This window comes from Salvelinus fontinalis, unplaced genomic scaffold (genome assembly GCF_029448725.1).
Source record: "Salvelinus fontinalis isolate EN_2023a unplaced genomic scaffold, ASM2944872v1 scaffold_0039, whole genome shotgun sequence".
Lineage (NCBI taxonomy): Eukaryota > Metazoa > Chordata > Actinopteri > Salmoniformes > Salmonidae > Salvelinus > Salvelinus fontinalis.
This window is the reverse complement of record NW_026600248.1, coordinates 514,629-530,942: the sequence shown is the minus strand read 5'-3', so window position 1 is coordinate 530,942 and position 16,314 is coordinate 514,629. Positions and strand designations below refer to the sequence as shown.

Genomic DNA, 16,314 nt, shown 5'->3' with positions numbered 1-16,314 from the left:
ATTGTATTATTGTTGTTATGGGGAAGGAGACCTGTCTCTCCTCACTGACAAGGTTAATATTGTATTATTATTGTTGTGGGGAAGGAGACCTGTCTCCCCTCACTGACAAGGTTAATATTGTATTATTATTGTTGTGGGGAAGGAGACCTGTCTCCCCTCACTGACAAGGTTAATATTGTATTATTGTTGTTATGGGGAAGGAGACCTGTCTCCCCTCACTGACAAGGTTAATATTGTATTATTATTGTTGTTATGGGGAAGGAGACCTGTCTCCCCTCACTGACAAGGTTAATATTGTATTATTATTGTTGTTATGGGGAGGGAGACCTGTCTCCCCTCACTGACAAGGTTAATATTGTATTATTATTGTTGTTATGGGGAAGGAGACCTGTCTCCCCTCACTGACAAGGTTAATATTGTATTATTGTTGTTATGGGGAGGGAGACCTGTCTCCCCTCACTGACAAGGTTAATATTGTATTATTGTTGTTATGGGGAAGGAGACCTGTCTCCCCTCACTGACAAGGTTAATATTGTATTATTATTGTTGTTATGGGGAGGGAGACCTGTCTCTCCTCACTGACAAGGTTAATATTGTATTATTATTGTTGTTATGGGGAAGGAGACCTCTCTCCCCTCACTGACAAGGTTAATATTGTATTATTGTTGTTATGGGGAAGGAGACCTGTCTCTCCTCACTGACAAGGTTAATATTGTATTATTATTGTTGTTATGGGGAAGGGAGACCTGTCTCCCCTTACAGACAAGGTTAATATTGTATTATTGTTGTTGTTATGGGGAAGGGAGACCTGTCTCTCCTCACTGACAAGGTTAATATTGTATTATTGTTGTTGTTATGGGGAAGGAGACCTGTCTCTCCTCACTGACAAGGTTAATATTGTATTATTGTTGTTATGGGGAAGGAGACCTGTCTCCCCTCACTGACAAGGTTAATATTGTATTATTATTGTTGTTATGGGGAGGGAGACCTGTCTCTCCTCACTGACAAGGTTAATATTGTATTATTATTGTTGTTATGGGGAAGGAGACCTCTCTCCCCTCACTGACAAGGTTAATATTGTATTATTGTTGTTATGGGGAAGGAGACCTGTCTCTCCTCACTGACAAGGTTAATATTGTATTATTATTGTTGTTATGGGGAAGGGAGACCTGTCTCCCCTTACAGACAAGGTTAATATTGTATTATTGTTGTTGTTATGGGGAAGGGAGACCTGTCTCTCCTCACTGACAAGGTTAATATTGTATTATTGTTGTTGTTATGGGGAAGGAGACCTGTCTCTCCTCACTGACAAGGTTAATATTGTATTATTGTTGTTATGGGGAAGGAGACCTGTCTCCCCTCACTGACAAGGTTAATATTGTATTATTATTGTTGTTATGGGGAAGGAGACCTGTCTCTCCTCACTGACAAGGTTAATATTGTATTATTATTGTTGTTATGGGGAAGGAGACCTGTCTCTCCTCACTGACAAGGTTAATATTGTATTATTATTGTTGTTATGGGGAAGGAGACCTGTCTCTCCTCACTGACAAGGTTAATATTGTATTATTATTGTTGTTATGGGGAAGGAGACCTGTCTCTCCTCACTGACAAGGTTAATATTGTATTATTATTGTTGTTATGGGGAAGGAGACCTGTCTCCCCTCACTGACAAGGTTAATATTGTATTATTATTATTGTTATGGGGAAGGAGACCTGTCTCTCCTCACTGACAAGGTTAATATTGTATTATTATTGTTGTTATGGGGAAGGAGACCTGTCTCCCCTCACTGACAAGGTTAATATTGTATTATTATTGTTGTTATGGGGAAGGAGACCTGTCTCCCCTCACTGACAAGGTTAATATTGTATTATTATTGTTGTTATGGGGAAGGAGACCTGTCTCTCCTCACTGACAAGGTTAATATTGTATTATTATTGTTGTTATGGGGAAGGAGACCTGTCTCCCCTCATTGACAAGGTTAATATTGTATTATTATTGTTGTTATGGGGAAGGAGACCTGTCTCTCCTCACTGACAAGGTTAATATTGTATTATTGTTGTTATGGGGAAGGAGACCTGTCTCCCCTCACTGACAAGGTTAATATTGTATTATTATTGTTGTTATGGGGAAGGAGACCTGTCTCTCCTCACTGACAAGGTTAATATTGTATTATTGTTGTTATGGGGAAGGAGACCTGTCTCCCCTCACTGACAAGGTTAATATTGTATTATTGTTGTTATGGGGAAGGAGACCTGTCTCCCCTCACTGACAAGGTTAATATTGTATTATTGTTGTTATGGGGAAGGAGACCTGTCTCCCCTCACTGACAAGGTTAATATTGTATTATTATTGTTGTTATGGGGAAGGAGACCTGTCTCCCCTCACTGACAAGGTTAATATTGTATTATTATTGTTGTTATGGGGAAGGAGACCTGTCTCCCCTCACTGACAAGGTTAATATTGTATTATTGTTGTTATGGGGAAGGGAGACCTGTCTCTCCTCACTGACAAGGTTAATATTGTATTATTATTGTTGTTATGGGGAAGGAGACCTGTCTCTCCTCACTGACAAGGTTAATATTGTATTATTGTTGTTATGGGGAAGGAGACCTGTCTCTCCTCACTGACAAGGTTAATATTGTATTATTATTGTTGTTATGGGGAAGGAGACCTGTCTCCCCTCACTGACAAGGTTAATATTGTATTATTATTGTTGTTATGGGGAAGGAGACCTGTCTCCCCTCACTGACAAGGTTAATATTGTATTATTGTTGTTATGGGGAAGGAGACCTGTCTCCCCTCACTGACAAGGTTAATATTGTATTATTGTTGTTGTTATGGGGAAGGAGACCTGTCTCTCCTCACTGACAAGGTTAATATTGTATTATTATTGTTATGGGGAAGGAGACCTGTCTCCCCTCACTGACAAGGTTAATATTGTATTATTATTGTTATGGGGAAGGAGACCTGTCTCCCCTCACTGACAAGGTTAATATTGTATTATTATTGTTGTTATGGGGAAGGAGACCTGTCTCTCCTCACTGACAAGGTTAATATTGTATTATTATTGTTATGGGGAAGGAGACCTGTCTCCCCTCACTGACAAGGTTAATATTGTATTATTATTGTTATGGGGAAGGAGACCTGTCTCTCCTCACTGACAAGGTTAATATTGTATTATTATTGTTATGGGGAAGGAGACCTGTCTCCCCTCACTGACAAGGTTAATATTGTATTATTATTGTTATGGGGAAGGAGACCTGTCTCTCCTCACTGACAAGGTTAATATTGTATTATTGTTGTTATGGGGAAGGAGACCTGTCTCCCCTCACTGACAAGGTTAATATTGTATTATTGTTGTTGTTATGGGGAAGGAGACCTGTCTCTCCTCACTGACAAGGTTAATATTGTATTATTGTTGTTGTTATGGGGAAGGAGACCTGTCTCCCCTCACTGACAAGGTTAATATTGTATTGTTGTTGTTATGGGGAAGGAGACCTGTCTCTCCTCACTGACAAGGTTAATATTGTATTATTGTTGTTATGGGGAAGGAGACCTGTCTCCCCTCACTGACAAGGTTAATATTGTATTATTGTTGTTGTGGGGAAGGAGACCTGTCTCTCCTCACTGACAAGGTTAATATTGTATTATTATTGTTGTTATGGGGAAGGAGACCTGTCTCCCCTCACTGACAAGGTTAATATTGTATTGTTGTTGTTATGGGGAAGGGAGACCTGTCTCTCCTCACTGACAAGGTTAATATTGTATTATTATTGTTGTTATGGGGAAGAAGACCTGTCTCCCCTCACTGACAAGGTTAATATTGTATTATTGTTGTTATGGGGAAGGAGACCTGTCTCCCCTCACTGACAAGGTTAATATTGTATTATTATTGTTGTTATGGGGAAGGAGACCTGTCTCCCCTCACTGACAAGGTTAATATTGTATTATTATTGTTATGGGGAAGGAGACCTGTCTCTCCTCACTGACAAGGTTAATATTGTATTATTGTTGTTATGGGGAAGGAGACCTGTCTCTCCTCACTGACAAGGTTAATATTGTATTATTATTGTTATGGGGAAGGAGACCTGTCTCTCCTCACTGACAAGGTTAATATTGTATTATTATTGTTATGGGGAAGGAGACCTGTCTCTCCTCACTGACAAGGTTAATATTGTATTATTATTGTTGTTATGGGGAAGGAGACCTGTCTCTCCTCACTGACAAGGTTAATATTGTATTATTGTTGTTATGGGGAAGGAGACCTGTCTCTCCTCACTGACAAGGTTAATATTGTATTATTATTGTTATGGGGAAGGAGACCTGTCTCTCCTCACTGACAAGGTTAATATTGTATTATTATTGTTGTTATGGGGAAGGAGACCTGTCTCCCCTCACTGACAAGGTTAATATTGTATTATTATTGTTGTTATGGGGAAGGAGACCTGTCTCTCCTCACTGACAAGGTTAATATTGTATTATTATTGTTGTTATGGGGAAGGAGACCTGTCTCTCCTCACTGACAAGGTTAATATTGTATTATTGTTGTTATGGGGAAGGAGACCTGTCTCTCCTCACTGACAAGGTTAATATTGTATTATTATTGTTGTTATGGGGAAGGAGACCTGTCTCCCCTTACTGACAAGGTTAATATTGTATTATTGTTGTTATGGGGAAGGAGACCTGTCTCCCCTCACTGACAAGGTTAATATTGTATTATTGTTGTTGTTGTGGGGAAGGAGACCTGTCTCTCCTCACTGACAAGGTTAATATTGTATTATTGTTGTTATGGGGAAGGAGACCTGTCTCTCCTCACTGACAAGGTTAATATTGTATTATTGTTGTTGTGGGGAAGGAGACCTGTCTCTCCTCACTGACAAGGTTAATATTGTATTATTATTGTTGTTATGGGGAAGGAGACCTGTCTCCCCTTACTGACAAGGTTAATATTGTATTATTGTTGTTATGGGGAAGGAGACCTGTCTCCCCTCACTGACAAGGTTAATATTGTATTATTGTTGTTGTTGTGGGGAAGGAGACCTGTCTCTCCTCACTGACAAGGTTAATATTGTATTATTGTTGTTATGGGGAAGGAGACCTGTCTCTCCTCACTGACAAGGTTAATATTGTATTATTGTTGTTGTGGGGAAGGAGACCTGTCTCTCCTCACTGACAAGGTTAATATTGTATTATTATTGTTGTTATGGGGAAGGAGACCTGTCTCTCCTCACTGACAAGGTTAATATTGTATTATTGTTGTTATGGGGAAGGAGACCTGTCTCCCCTCACTGACAAGGTTAATATTGTATTATTATTGTTATGGGGAAGGAGACCTGTCTCCCCTCACTGACAAGGTTAATATTGTATTATTATTGTTATGGGGAAGGAGACCTGTCTCTCCTCACTGACAAGGTTAATATTGTATTATTATTGTTGTTATGGGGAAGGAGACCTGTCTCTCCTCACTGACAAGGTTAATATTGTATTATTATTGTTGTTATGGGGAAGGAGACCTGTCTCCCCTCACTGACAAGGTTAATATTGTATTATTATTGTTGTTATGGGGAAGGAGACCTGTCTCCCCTCACTGACAAGGTTAATATTGTATTATTGTTGTTATGGGGAAGGAGACCTGTCTCTCCTCACTGACAAGGTTAATATTGTATTATTATTGTTGTTATGGGGAAGGAGACCTGTCTCCCCTCACTGACAAGGTTAATATTGTATTATTATTGTTATGGGGAAGGAGACCTGTCTCCCCTCACTGACAAGGTTAATATTGTATTATTATTGTTGTTATGGGAAGGAGACCTGTCTCCCCTCACTGACAAGGTTAATATTGTATTATTGTTGTTATGGGGAAGGAGACCTGTCTCCCCTCACTGACAAGGTTAATATTGTATTATTGTTGTTGTTATGGGGAAGGAGACCTGTCTCTCCTCACTGACAAGGTTAATATTGTATTATTATTGTTGTTATGGGGAAGGAGACCTGTCTCCCCTCACTGACAAGGTTAATATTGTATTATTGTTGTTATGGGGAAGGAGACCTGTCTCCCCTCACTGACAAGGTTAATATTGTATTATTGTTGTTATGGGGAAGGAGACCTGTCTCCCCTCACTGACAAGGTTAATATTGTATTATTATTGTTGTTATGGGGAAGGAGACCTGTCTCCCCTCACTGACAAGGTTAATATTGAATTATTATTGTTGTTATGGGGAAGGAGACCTGTCTCTCCTCACTGACAAGGTTAATATTGTATTATTATTGTTGTTATGGGGAAGGAGACCTGTCTCTCCTCACTGACAAGGTTAATATTGTATTATTATTGTTATGGGGAAGGAGACCTGTCTCTCCTCACTGACAAGGTTAATATTGTATTATTATTGTTATGGGGAAGGAGACCTGTCTCTCCTCACTGACAAGGTTAATATTGTATTATTATTGTTGTTATGGGGAAGGAGACCTGTCTCTCCTCACTGACAAGGTTAATATTGTATTATTGTTGTTATGGGGAAGGAGACCTGTCTCTCCTCACTGACAAGGTTAATATTGTATTATTATTGTTATGGGGAAGGAGACCTGTCTCTCCTCACTGACAAGGTTAATATTGTATTATTATTGTTGTTATGGGGAAGGAGACCTGTCTCCCCTCACTGACAAGGTTAATATTGTATTATTATTGTTGTTATGGGGAAGGAGACCTGTCTCTCCTCACTGACAAGGTTAATATTGTATTATTATTGTTGTTATGGGGAAGGAGACCTGTCTCTCCTCACTGACAAGGTTAATATTGTATTATTGTTGTTATGGGGAAGGAGACCTGTCTCTCCTCACTGACAAGGTTAATATTGTATTATTATTGTTGTTATGGGGAAGGAGACCTGTCTCCCCTTACTGACAAGGTTAATATTGTATTATTGTTGTTATGGGGAAGGAGACCTGTCTCCCCTCACTGACAAGGTTAATATTGTATTATTGTTGTTGTTGTGGGGAAGGAGACCTGTCTCTCCTCACTGACAAGGTTAATATTGTATTATTGTTGTTATGGGGAAGGAGACCTGTCTCTCCTCACTGACAAGGTTAATATTGTATTATTGTTGTTGTGGGGAAGGAGACCTGTCTCTCCTCACTGACAAGGTTAATATTGTATTATTATTGTTGTTATGGGGAAGGAGACCTGTCTCTCCTCACTGACAAGGTTAATATTGTATTATTGTTGTTATGGGGAAGGAGACCTGTCTCCCCTCACTGACAAGGTTAATATTGTATTATTATTGTTATGGGGAAGGAGACCTGTCTCCCCTCACTGACAAGGTTAATATTGTATTATTATTGTTATGGGGAAGGAGACCTGTCTCTCCTCACTGACAAGGTTAATATTGTATTATTATTGTTGTTATGGGGAAGGAGACCTGTCTCTCCTCACTGACAAGGTTAATATTGTATTATTATTGTTGTTATGGGGAAGGAGACCTGTCTCCCCTCACTGACAAGGTTAATATTGTATTATTATTGTTGTTATGGGGAAGGAGACCTGTCTCCCCTCACTGACAAGGTTAATATTGTATTATTGTTGTTATGGGGAAGGAGACCTGTCTCTCCTCACTGACAAGGTTAATATTGTATTATTATTGTTGTTATGGGGAAGGAGACCTGTCTCCCCTCACTGACAAGGTTAATATTGTATTATTATTGTTATGGGGAAGGAGACCTGTCTCCCCTCACTGACAAGGTTAATATTGTATTATTATTGTTGTTATGGGAAGGAGACCTGTCTCCCCTCACTGACAAGGTTAATATTGTATTATTGTTGTTATGGGGAAGGAGACCTGTCTCCCCTCACTGACAAGGTTAATATTGTATTATTGTTGTTGTTATGGGGAAGGAGACCTGTCTCTCCTCACTGACAAGGTTAATATTGTATTATTATTGTTGTTATGGGGAAGGAGACCTGTCTCCCCTCACTGACAAGGTTAATATTGTATTATTGTTGTTATGGGGAAGGAGACCTGTCTCCCCTCACTGACAAGGTTAATATTGTATTATTGTTGTTATGGGGAAGGAGACCTGTCTCCCCTCACTGACAAGGTTAATATTGTATTATTATTGTTGTTATGGGGAAGGAGACCTGTCTCCCCTCACTGACAAGGTTAATATTGAATTATTATTGTTGTTATGGGGAAGGAGACCTGTCTCTCCTCACTGACAAGGTTAATATTGTATTATTATTGTTGTTATGGGGAAGGAGACCTGTCTCTCCTCACTGACAAGGTTAATATTGTATTATTATTGTTGTTATGGGGAAGGAGACCTGTCTCCCCTCACTGACAAGGTTAATATTGTATTATTATTGTTGTTATGGGGAGGGAGACCTGTCTCCCCTCACTGACAAGGTTAATATTGTATTATTGTTGTTATGGGGAAGGAGACCTGTCTCCCCTCACTGACAAGGTTAATATTGTATTATTATTGTTGTTATGGGGAAGGAGACCTGTCTCCCCTCACTGACAAGGTTAATATTGTATTATTGTTGTTATGGGGAAGGAGACCTGTCTCCCCTCACTGACAAGGTTAATATTGTATTATTATTGTTGTTATGGGGAAGGAGACCTGTCTCCCCTCACTGACAAGGTTAATATTGTATTATTATTGTTATGGGGAAGGAGACCTGTCTCCCCTCACTGACAAGGTTAATATTGTATTATTATTGTTGTTATGGGAAGGAGACCTGTCTCCCCTCACTGACAAGGTTAATATTGTATTATTGTTGTTATGGGGAAGGAGACCTGTCTCCCCTCACTGACAAGGTTAATATTGTATTATTGTTGTTGTTATGGGGAAGGAGACCTGTCTCTCCTCACTGACAAGGTTAATATTGTATTATTATTGTTGTTATGGGGAAGGAGACCTGTCTCCCCTCACTGACAAGGTTAATATTGTATTATTGTTGTTATGGGGAAGGAGACCTGTCTCCCCTCACTGACAAGGTTAATATTGTATTATTGTTGTTATGGGGAAGGAGACCTGTCTCCCCTCACTGACAAGGTTAATATTGTATTATTATTGTTGTTATGGGGAAGGAGACCTGTCTCCCCTCACTGACAAGGTTAATATTGAATTATTATTGTTGTTATGGGGAAGGAGACCTGTCTCTCCTCACTGACAAGGTTAATATTGTATTATTATTGTTGTTATGGGGAAGGAGACCTGTCTCTCCTCACTGACAAGGTTAATATTGTATTATTATTGTTGTTATGGGGAAGGAGACCTGTCTCCCCTCACTGACAAGGTTAATATTGTATTATTATTGTTGTTATGGGGAGGGAGACCTGTCTCCCCTCACTGACAAGGTTAATATTGTATTATTGTTGTTATGGGGAAGGAGACCTGTCTCCCCTCACTGACAAGGTTAATATTGTATTATTGTTGTTATGGGGAAGGAGACCTGTCTCCCCTCACTGACAAGGTTAATATTGTATTATTGTTGTTATGGGGAAGGAGACCTGTCTCCCCTCACTGACAAGGTTAATATTGTATTATTATTGTTGTTATGGGGAAGGAGACCTGTCTCCCCTCACTGACAAGGTTAATATTGTATTATTATTGTTGTTATGGGGAAGGAGACCTGTCTCTCCTCACTGACAAGGTTAATATTGTATTATTGTTGTTATGGGGAAGGAGACCTGTCTCTCCTCACTGACAAGGTTAATATTGTATTATTATTGTTGTTATGGGGAAGGAGACCTGTCTCTCCTCACTGACAAGGTTAATATTGTATTATTATTGTTGTTATGGGGAAGGAGACCTGTCTCCCCTCACTGACAAGGTTAATATTGTATTATTATTGTTGTTATGGGGAAGGAGACCTGTCTCCCCTCACTGACAAGGTTAATATTGTATTATTGTTGTTATGGGGAAGGAGACCTGTCTCCCCTCACTGACAAGGTTAATATTGTATTATTGTTGTTATGGAGACAGCATTCTACCCCCAAAACAGAAACTAACCGCACGTTGCCGTGGTTACGTCACAACAGAAGTGTTACAAGCTGTTTAACGTTGTTGTCTTTTTTCAAAAGGGGCGTGGTCGCTACAGCCTGGTCATCTACGAGAGTCTGTTGAAGTACGCCCACACCGACTCCTTGAACAGACAGCTGTTACACCAGGTACAGACACACTGACTCCTGGAACAGACAGCTGTTACACCAGGTACAGACACACTGACTCCTTGAACAGACAGCTGTTACACCAGGTACAGACACACTGACTCCTGGAACAGACAGCTGTTACACCAGGTACAGACACACTGACTCCTGGAACAGACAGCTGTTACACCAGGTACAGACACACTGACTACTGGAACAGACAGCTGTTACACCAGGTACAGACACACTGACTCCTGGAACAGACAGCTGTTACACCAGGTACAGACACACTGACTCCTGGAACAGACAGCTGTTACACCAGGTACAGACACACTGACTCCTGGAACAGACAGCTGTTACACCAGGTACAGACACACTGACTCCTGGAACAGACAGCTGTTACACCAGGTACAGACACACTGACTCCTGGAACAGACAGCTGTTACACCAGGTACAGACACACTGACTCCTGGAACAGACAGCTGTTACACCAGGTACAGACACAGCGACTCCTGGAACAGACAGCTGTTACACCAGGTACAGACACACTGACTCCTGGAACAGACAGCTACTACACCAGGTACAGACACGCTGACTCCTGGAACAGACAGCTGTTACACCAGGTACAGACACACTGACTCCTGTAACAGACAGCTGTTACACCAGGTACAGACACACTGACTCCTGGAACAGACAGCTGTTACACCAGGTACAGACACACTGACTCCTGGAACAGACAGATGTTACACCAGGTACAGACACACTGTCAACTGGAACAGACAGCTGTTACACCAGGTACAGACACACTGACTCCTGAAACAGACAGCTGTTACACCAGGTACAGACACACTGACTCCTGTAACAGACAGCTGTTACACCAGGTACAGACACACTGACTCCTGGAACAGACAGCTGTTACACCAGGTATAGACACACTGACTCCTGGAACAGACAGCTGTTACACCAGGTACAGACACACTGACTCCTGGAACAGACAGCTGTTACACCAGGTACAGACACAGTGACTTCTGGAACAGACAGCTGCTACACCAGGTACAGACACACTGACTCCTGTAACAGACAGCTGTTACACCAGGTACAGACACACTGACTGGAACAGACAGCTGTTACACCAGGTACAGACACACTGACTGGAACAGACAGCTGTTACACCAGGTACAGACACACTGACTCCTGGAACAGACAGCTGTTACACCAGGTACAGACACACTGACTCCTGGAACAGACAGCTGTTACACCAGGTACAGACACACTGACTGGAACAGACAGCTGTTACACCAGGTACAGACACACTGACTCCTGGAACAGACAACTACTTTTCAATTTCACAGAAACGGAGTAACGCTGAGACTCACTTTGTCACTTTAAATGGTAAAACAATTGTTTGCAAAGTTGAACAAAACGTAACTTTACTTTCAGAAGTTTTAACAATTAGCCGATGAACATTTGACGAAAACACATTTAGTTGAGGAAGAGTGCAGTTGTGAAGTTTGGTAACAGAATGACAGTAAAATCTCCGTCGGTGTGTTATGTGACCACGTTTTGCCGAAAACCTTCAATTTCTGCTCCAAATTCAGATAAATCACAACTGGGTGTCAGCTATGACGTGTGTTTATCAAGTGTGTTTATTAGTAATTGATAAAGCAAAATTGTAATTAGTTAAAACCCTAACTCATTTGGTAGGTCTACCTTCAGTTGTTACTTCTGTGAACTTTCCTTATCCTCCCTCACGAGGGAGAGAAATTAAATTATTAAATATCTAAAAGAGGGTTTACGGTAACAGAATAACAGAGACACTCGGCAATATTTTATACTTACAGAAGGCAAATAATTTCATTAAAACTAAATATAAATATTGATATTAGTTGGTAGGGGCCTTTACTTCAAAAACGTTATGTTTTGAAGGATTTCTAAGAGCTGTTGTTTTCTGAGACTCGTTTTCCATCTGTGTGACCAGAAATCAAAGACTTTGCTTTTTCCAAATTTTTTAGGATGGGAAAATGGTTGACAAACATATCTATGCCTTAATTTCCCCATAATCTAAACTCTTCTCTTTCATTTAACTCCACATTGTATACGCTTCTATAAACGTCACACATTGGTCCTTCTACAGTGACGTGACCCAGTTCTCTTCTGACCTGCCTCATTCACACGTTGGTCCTTCTACAGTGACGTGACCCACCTCTCTTCTGACCTGCCTCATTCACACGTTGGTCCTTCTACAGTGACGTGACCCACTTCTCTTCTGACCTGCCTCATTCACACGTTGGTCCTTCTACAGTGACGTGACCCAGTTCTCTTCTGACCTGCCTCATTCACACGTTGGTCCTTCTACAGTGACGTGACCCACTTCTCTTCTGACCTGCCTCATTCACACGTTGGTCCTTCTACAGTGACCCACCTCTCTTCTGACCTGCCTCATTCACACGTTGGTCCTTCTACAGTGACGTGACCCACCTCTCTTCTGACCTGCCTCATTCACACGTTGGTCCTTCTACAGTGACGTGACCCACTTCTCTTCTGACCTGCCTCATTCACACGTTGGTCCTTCTACAGTGACGTGACCCACTTCTCTTCTGACCTGCCTCATTCACACGTTGGTCCTTCTACAGTGACGTGACCCACCTCTCTTCTGACCTGCCTCATTTACACTTTCCACCAAGTCGGCTTGGAACAAAAAAGGTTTTAATAGCGAACGTCCACACATCTCTGCATCTGCGGGACACTTTTCAAGAGAAAAGGAAGTGGAAGGTGGAGAGGACTTAGTAAGAGGGTCAGGAGGAACTAGTTCAACGAGAATTCCAAAATGTCGTGGCGAAGCTCATTTTTTGTACGGATTACTTTTTGTTGTTGTGTATTGACACTCACTTACGTTTGCCGTACGTTACCTTCTCAACCTGTTAGCTAACGTTACCTTCTCAACCTGTTAGCTAACGTTACCTTCTCAACCTGTTAGCTAACGTTACCTTCTCAACCTGTTAGCTAACGTTACCTTCTCAAACTGTTAGCTAACGTTACCTTCTCAAACTGTTAGCTAACGTTACCTTCTCAAACTGTTAGCTAACGTTACCTTCTCAAACTGTTAGCTAACGTTACCTTCTCAACCTGTTAGCTAACGTTACCTTCTCAAACTGTTAGCTAACGTTACCTTCTCAACCTGTTAGCTAACGTTACCTTCTCAAACTGTTAGCTAACGTTACCTTCTCAAACTGTTAGCTAACGTTACCTTCTCAAACTGTTAGCTAACGTTACCTTCTCAAACTGTTAGCTAACGTTACCTTCTCAAACTGTTAGCTAACGTTAGCCATGAACGTTCACTAACATTGGACACAAAATACAAAATGGATTGTATCATCTTGTTGTCAACTAACGTTCGCTAATGTTCGTCTGGTGTCAACTAATGTTCGCTAACGTTCGTCTGGTTGTCAACTAACGTTCGCTAATGTTCATCTGGTTGTCAGCTGACGCTTGCCAAATTTTGTCCCTTGTTGTCCCCCAGTACTGTCTCCGTTACCGAGTCGGAATCATCACCTTCCACAGAGCCAATCAGAACTCTCCGCCCCTGCTGAATCTCCGGGGTCTACCCCTGCTGCTACGGACCAATCAGGCGCTCCGAGACGCCTCTGTGATGTCACGTTCGCCCCTCCTCCACCTGACGCGGGCTGATACGGACCGTGGACCTCTCCCCGGTGACGACTGGACCACATTCACCTCCAACCACTCCTCCTACCAGGCTGTTGTCCAGGCACGGCCCAGGGAGGGAGGCCCCGGAGTGGGCAGCGGAGATAATCCAGTCCCTGGTTTCAGTCGGGGCCTACAGGCTACGGTGGTGCTGGATGTGGGGCTGTTTGACGGGGTTCAGAGGGTCGTCTTCGGACACGGCCTGGGATACTGGCTACACAGGCTCCTATTGGTGGACGCTATCACTTACCTCACAGACGGGAAGTTGTCGTTGGGGTTGGAGCGTCACATCCTGGTGGATATCGACGACATCTTTGTTGGGAAGGAAGGAACACGCATGAACACCAAGGATGTTAAGGTAGAAGGAAACGGTGGCGGGGGGGGGGCTCCATGAACACCAAGGATGTTAAGGTAGGAGGAAACGGGGGGGGGGGGCTCCATGAACACCAAGGATGTTAAGGTAGGAGGAAACGGTGGGGGGGGCTCCATGAACACCAAGGATGTTAAGGTAGGAGGAAACGGTGGGGGGGGGGGGCTCCATGAACACCAAGGATGTTAAGGTAGGAGGAAACGGGGGGGGGGGCTCCATGAACACCAGGGATGTTAAGGTAGGAGGAAACGGGGGGGGGGGGGCTCCATGAACACCAGGGATGTTAAGGTAGGAGGAAACAGGGGGGGGGATCCATGAACACCAAGGATGTTAAGGTAGGAGGAAACGGGGGGGGGGGGGGGGGGGCTCCATGAACACTAAGGATGTTAAGGTAGGAGGAAACGGGGGGGGGGGGGGGGGTCCATGAACACCAAGGATGTTAAGGTAGGAGGAAACGGTGGGGGCTCCATGATCACCAAGGATGTTAAGGTAGGAGGAAACGGGGGGGCCCCATGAACACCATGGATGTTGAGGTAGGAGGAAACGGGGGGGGGCTCCATGAACACCAAGGATGTTAAGGTAGGAGGAAACGGGGGGGGGGGGGGGGGGCTCCATGAACACCGAGGATGTTAAGGTAGGAGGAAACGGGGGGGGGGGGGGGTCCATGAACACTAAGGATGTTAAGGTAGGAGGAAACGGGGGGGGGGGGGGGGGCACCATGAACACCGAGGATGTTAAGGTAGGAGGAAACGGGGGGGGGGGGGGGGGTCCATGAACACCAAGGATGTTAAGGTAGGAGGAAACGGTGGGGGCTCCATGATCACCAAGGATGTTAAGGTAGGAGGAAACGGGGGGGCCCCATGAACACCATGGATGTTGAGGTAGGAGGAAACGGGGGGGGGCTCCATGAACACCAAGGATGTTAAGGTAGGAGGAAACGGGGGGGGGGGGGGGGGGCTCCATGAACACCAAGGATGTTAAGGTAGGAGGAAACGGGGGGGGGGGGGCTCCATGAACACCAAGGATGTTAAGGTAGGAGGAAACGGGGGGGGGGGGCTCCATGAACACCAAGGATGTTAAGGTAGGAGGAAACGGGGGGGGGGGGGGCTCCATGAACACCAAGGATGTTAAGGTAGGAGGAAACGGGGGGGGGGGGCTCCATGAACACCAAGGATGTTAAGGTAGGAGGAAACGGGGGGGGGGGGGGCTCCATGAACACCAAGGATGTTAAGGTAGGAGGAAACGGGGGGGGGGGGGGGGGGGGCTCCATGAACACCAAGGATGTTAAGGTAGGAGGAAACGGGGGGGGGGGGGCTCCATGAACACCAAGGATGTTAAGGTAGGAGGAAACGGGGGGGGGGGGCTCCATGAACACCAAGGATGTTAAGGTAGGAGGAAATGGGGGGGGGGGGGCTCCATGAACACCAAGGATGTTAAGGTAGGAGGAAACGGGGGGGGGGAGGGGTCTCCATGAACACCAAGGATGTTAAGGTAGGAGGAAACGGGGGGGGGGGGGGCTCCATGAACACCAAGGATGTTAAGGTAGGAGGAAAACGGTGGGGGGGGGGGCTCCATGAAAACCAAGGATGTTAAGGTAGGAGGAAACGGGGGGGGGGGGCTCCATGAACACCAAGGATGTTAAGGTAGGAGGAAACGGGGGGGGGGGGCTCCATGAACACCAAGGATGTTAAGGTAGGAGGAAACGGTGGGGGGGGCTCCATGAACACCAAGGATGTTAAGGTAGGAGGAAACGGTGGGGGGGGGGGGGGGTCCATGAACGCCAAGGATGTTAAGGTAGGAGGAAACGGGGGGAAGGGGGGGCTCCATGAACACCAAGGATGTTAAGGTAGGAGGAAACGGGGGGGGGGGGTCCATGAACACCAAGGATGTTAAGGTAGGAGGAAATGGGGGGGGGGGGGTCCATGATCACCAAGGATGTTAAGGTAGGAGGAAACGGGGGGGGGGGGGCTCCATGAACACCAAGGATGTTAAGGTAGGAGGAAACGGGGGGGGGGGGGGGGGCTCCATGAACACCAAGGATGTTAAGGTAGGAGGAAACGGGGGGGCTCCATGAACACCAAGGATGTTAAGG

At 44.0% G+C, this 16,314-nt stretch overlaps 1 protein-coding gene across 1 annotated transcript in view; it reads left to right on the top strand.

Annotated features, from left to right (window-relative positions):
- The window catches only part of LOC129842412 (bifunctional heparan sulfate N-deacetylase/N-sulfotransferase 4-like), a 102,692-nt gene that overhangs the window by 24,468 nt on the left and 61,910 nt on the right, over positions 1 to 16,314 (top strand). Inside the window, exons 3-4 of the mRNA XM_055910964.1 lie at positions 10,085 to 10,171; positions 13,671 to 14,210. Coding sequence (XP_055766939.1) covers positions 10,085 to 10,171; positions 13,671 to 14,210 — 627 coding nt within the window. The remainder of the gene's footprint in view (positions 1 to 10,084; positions 10,172 to 13,670; positions 14,211 to 16,314) is intronic.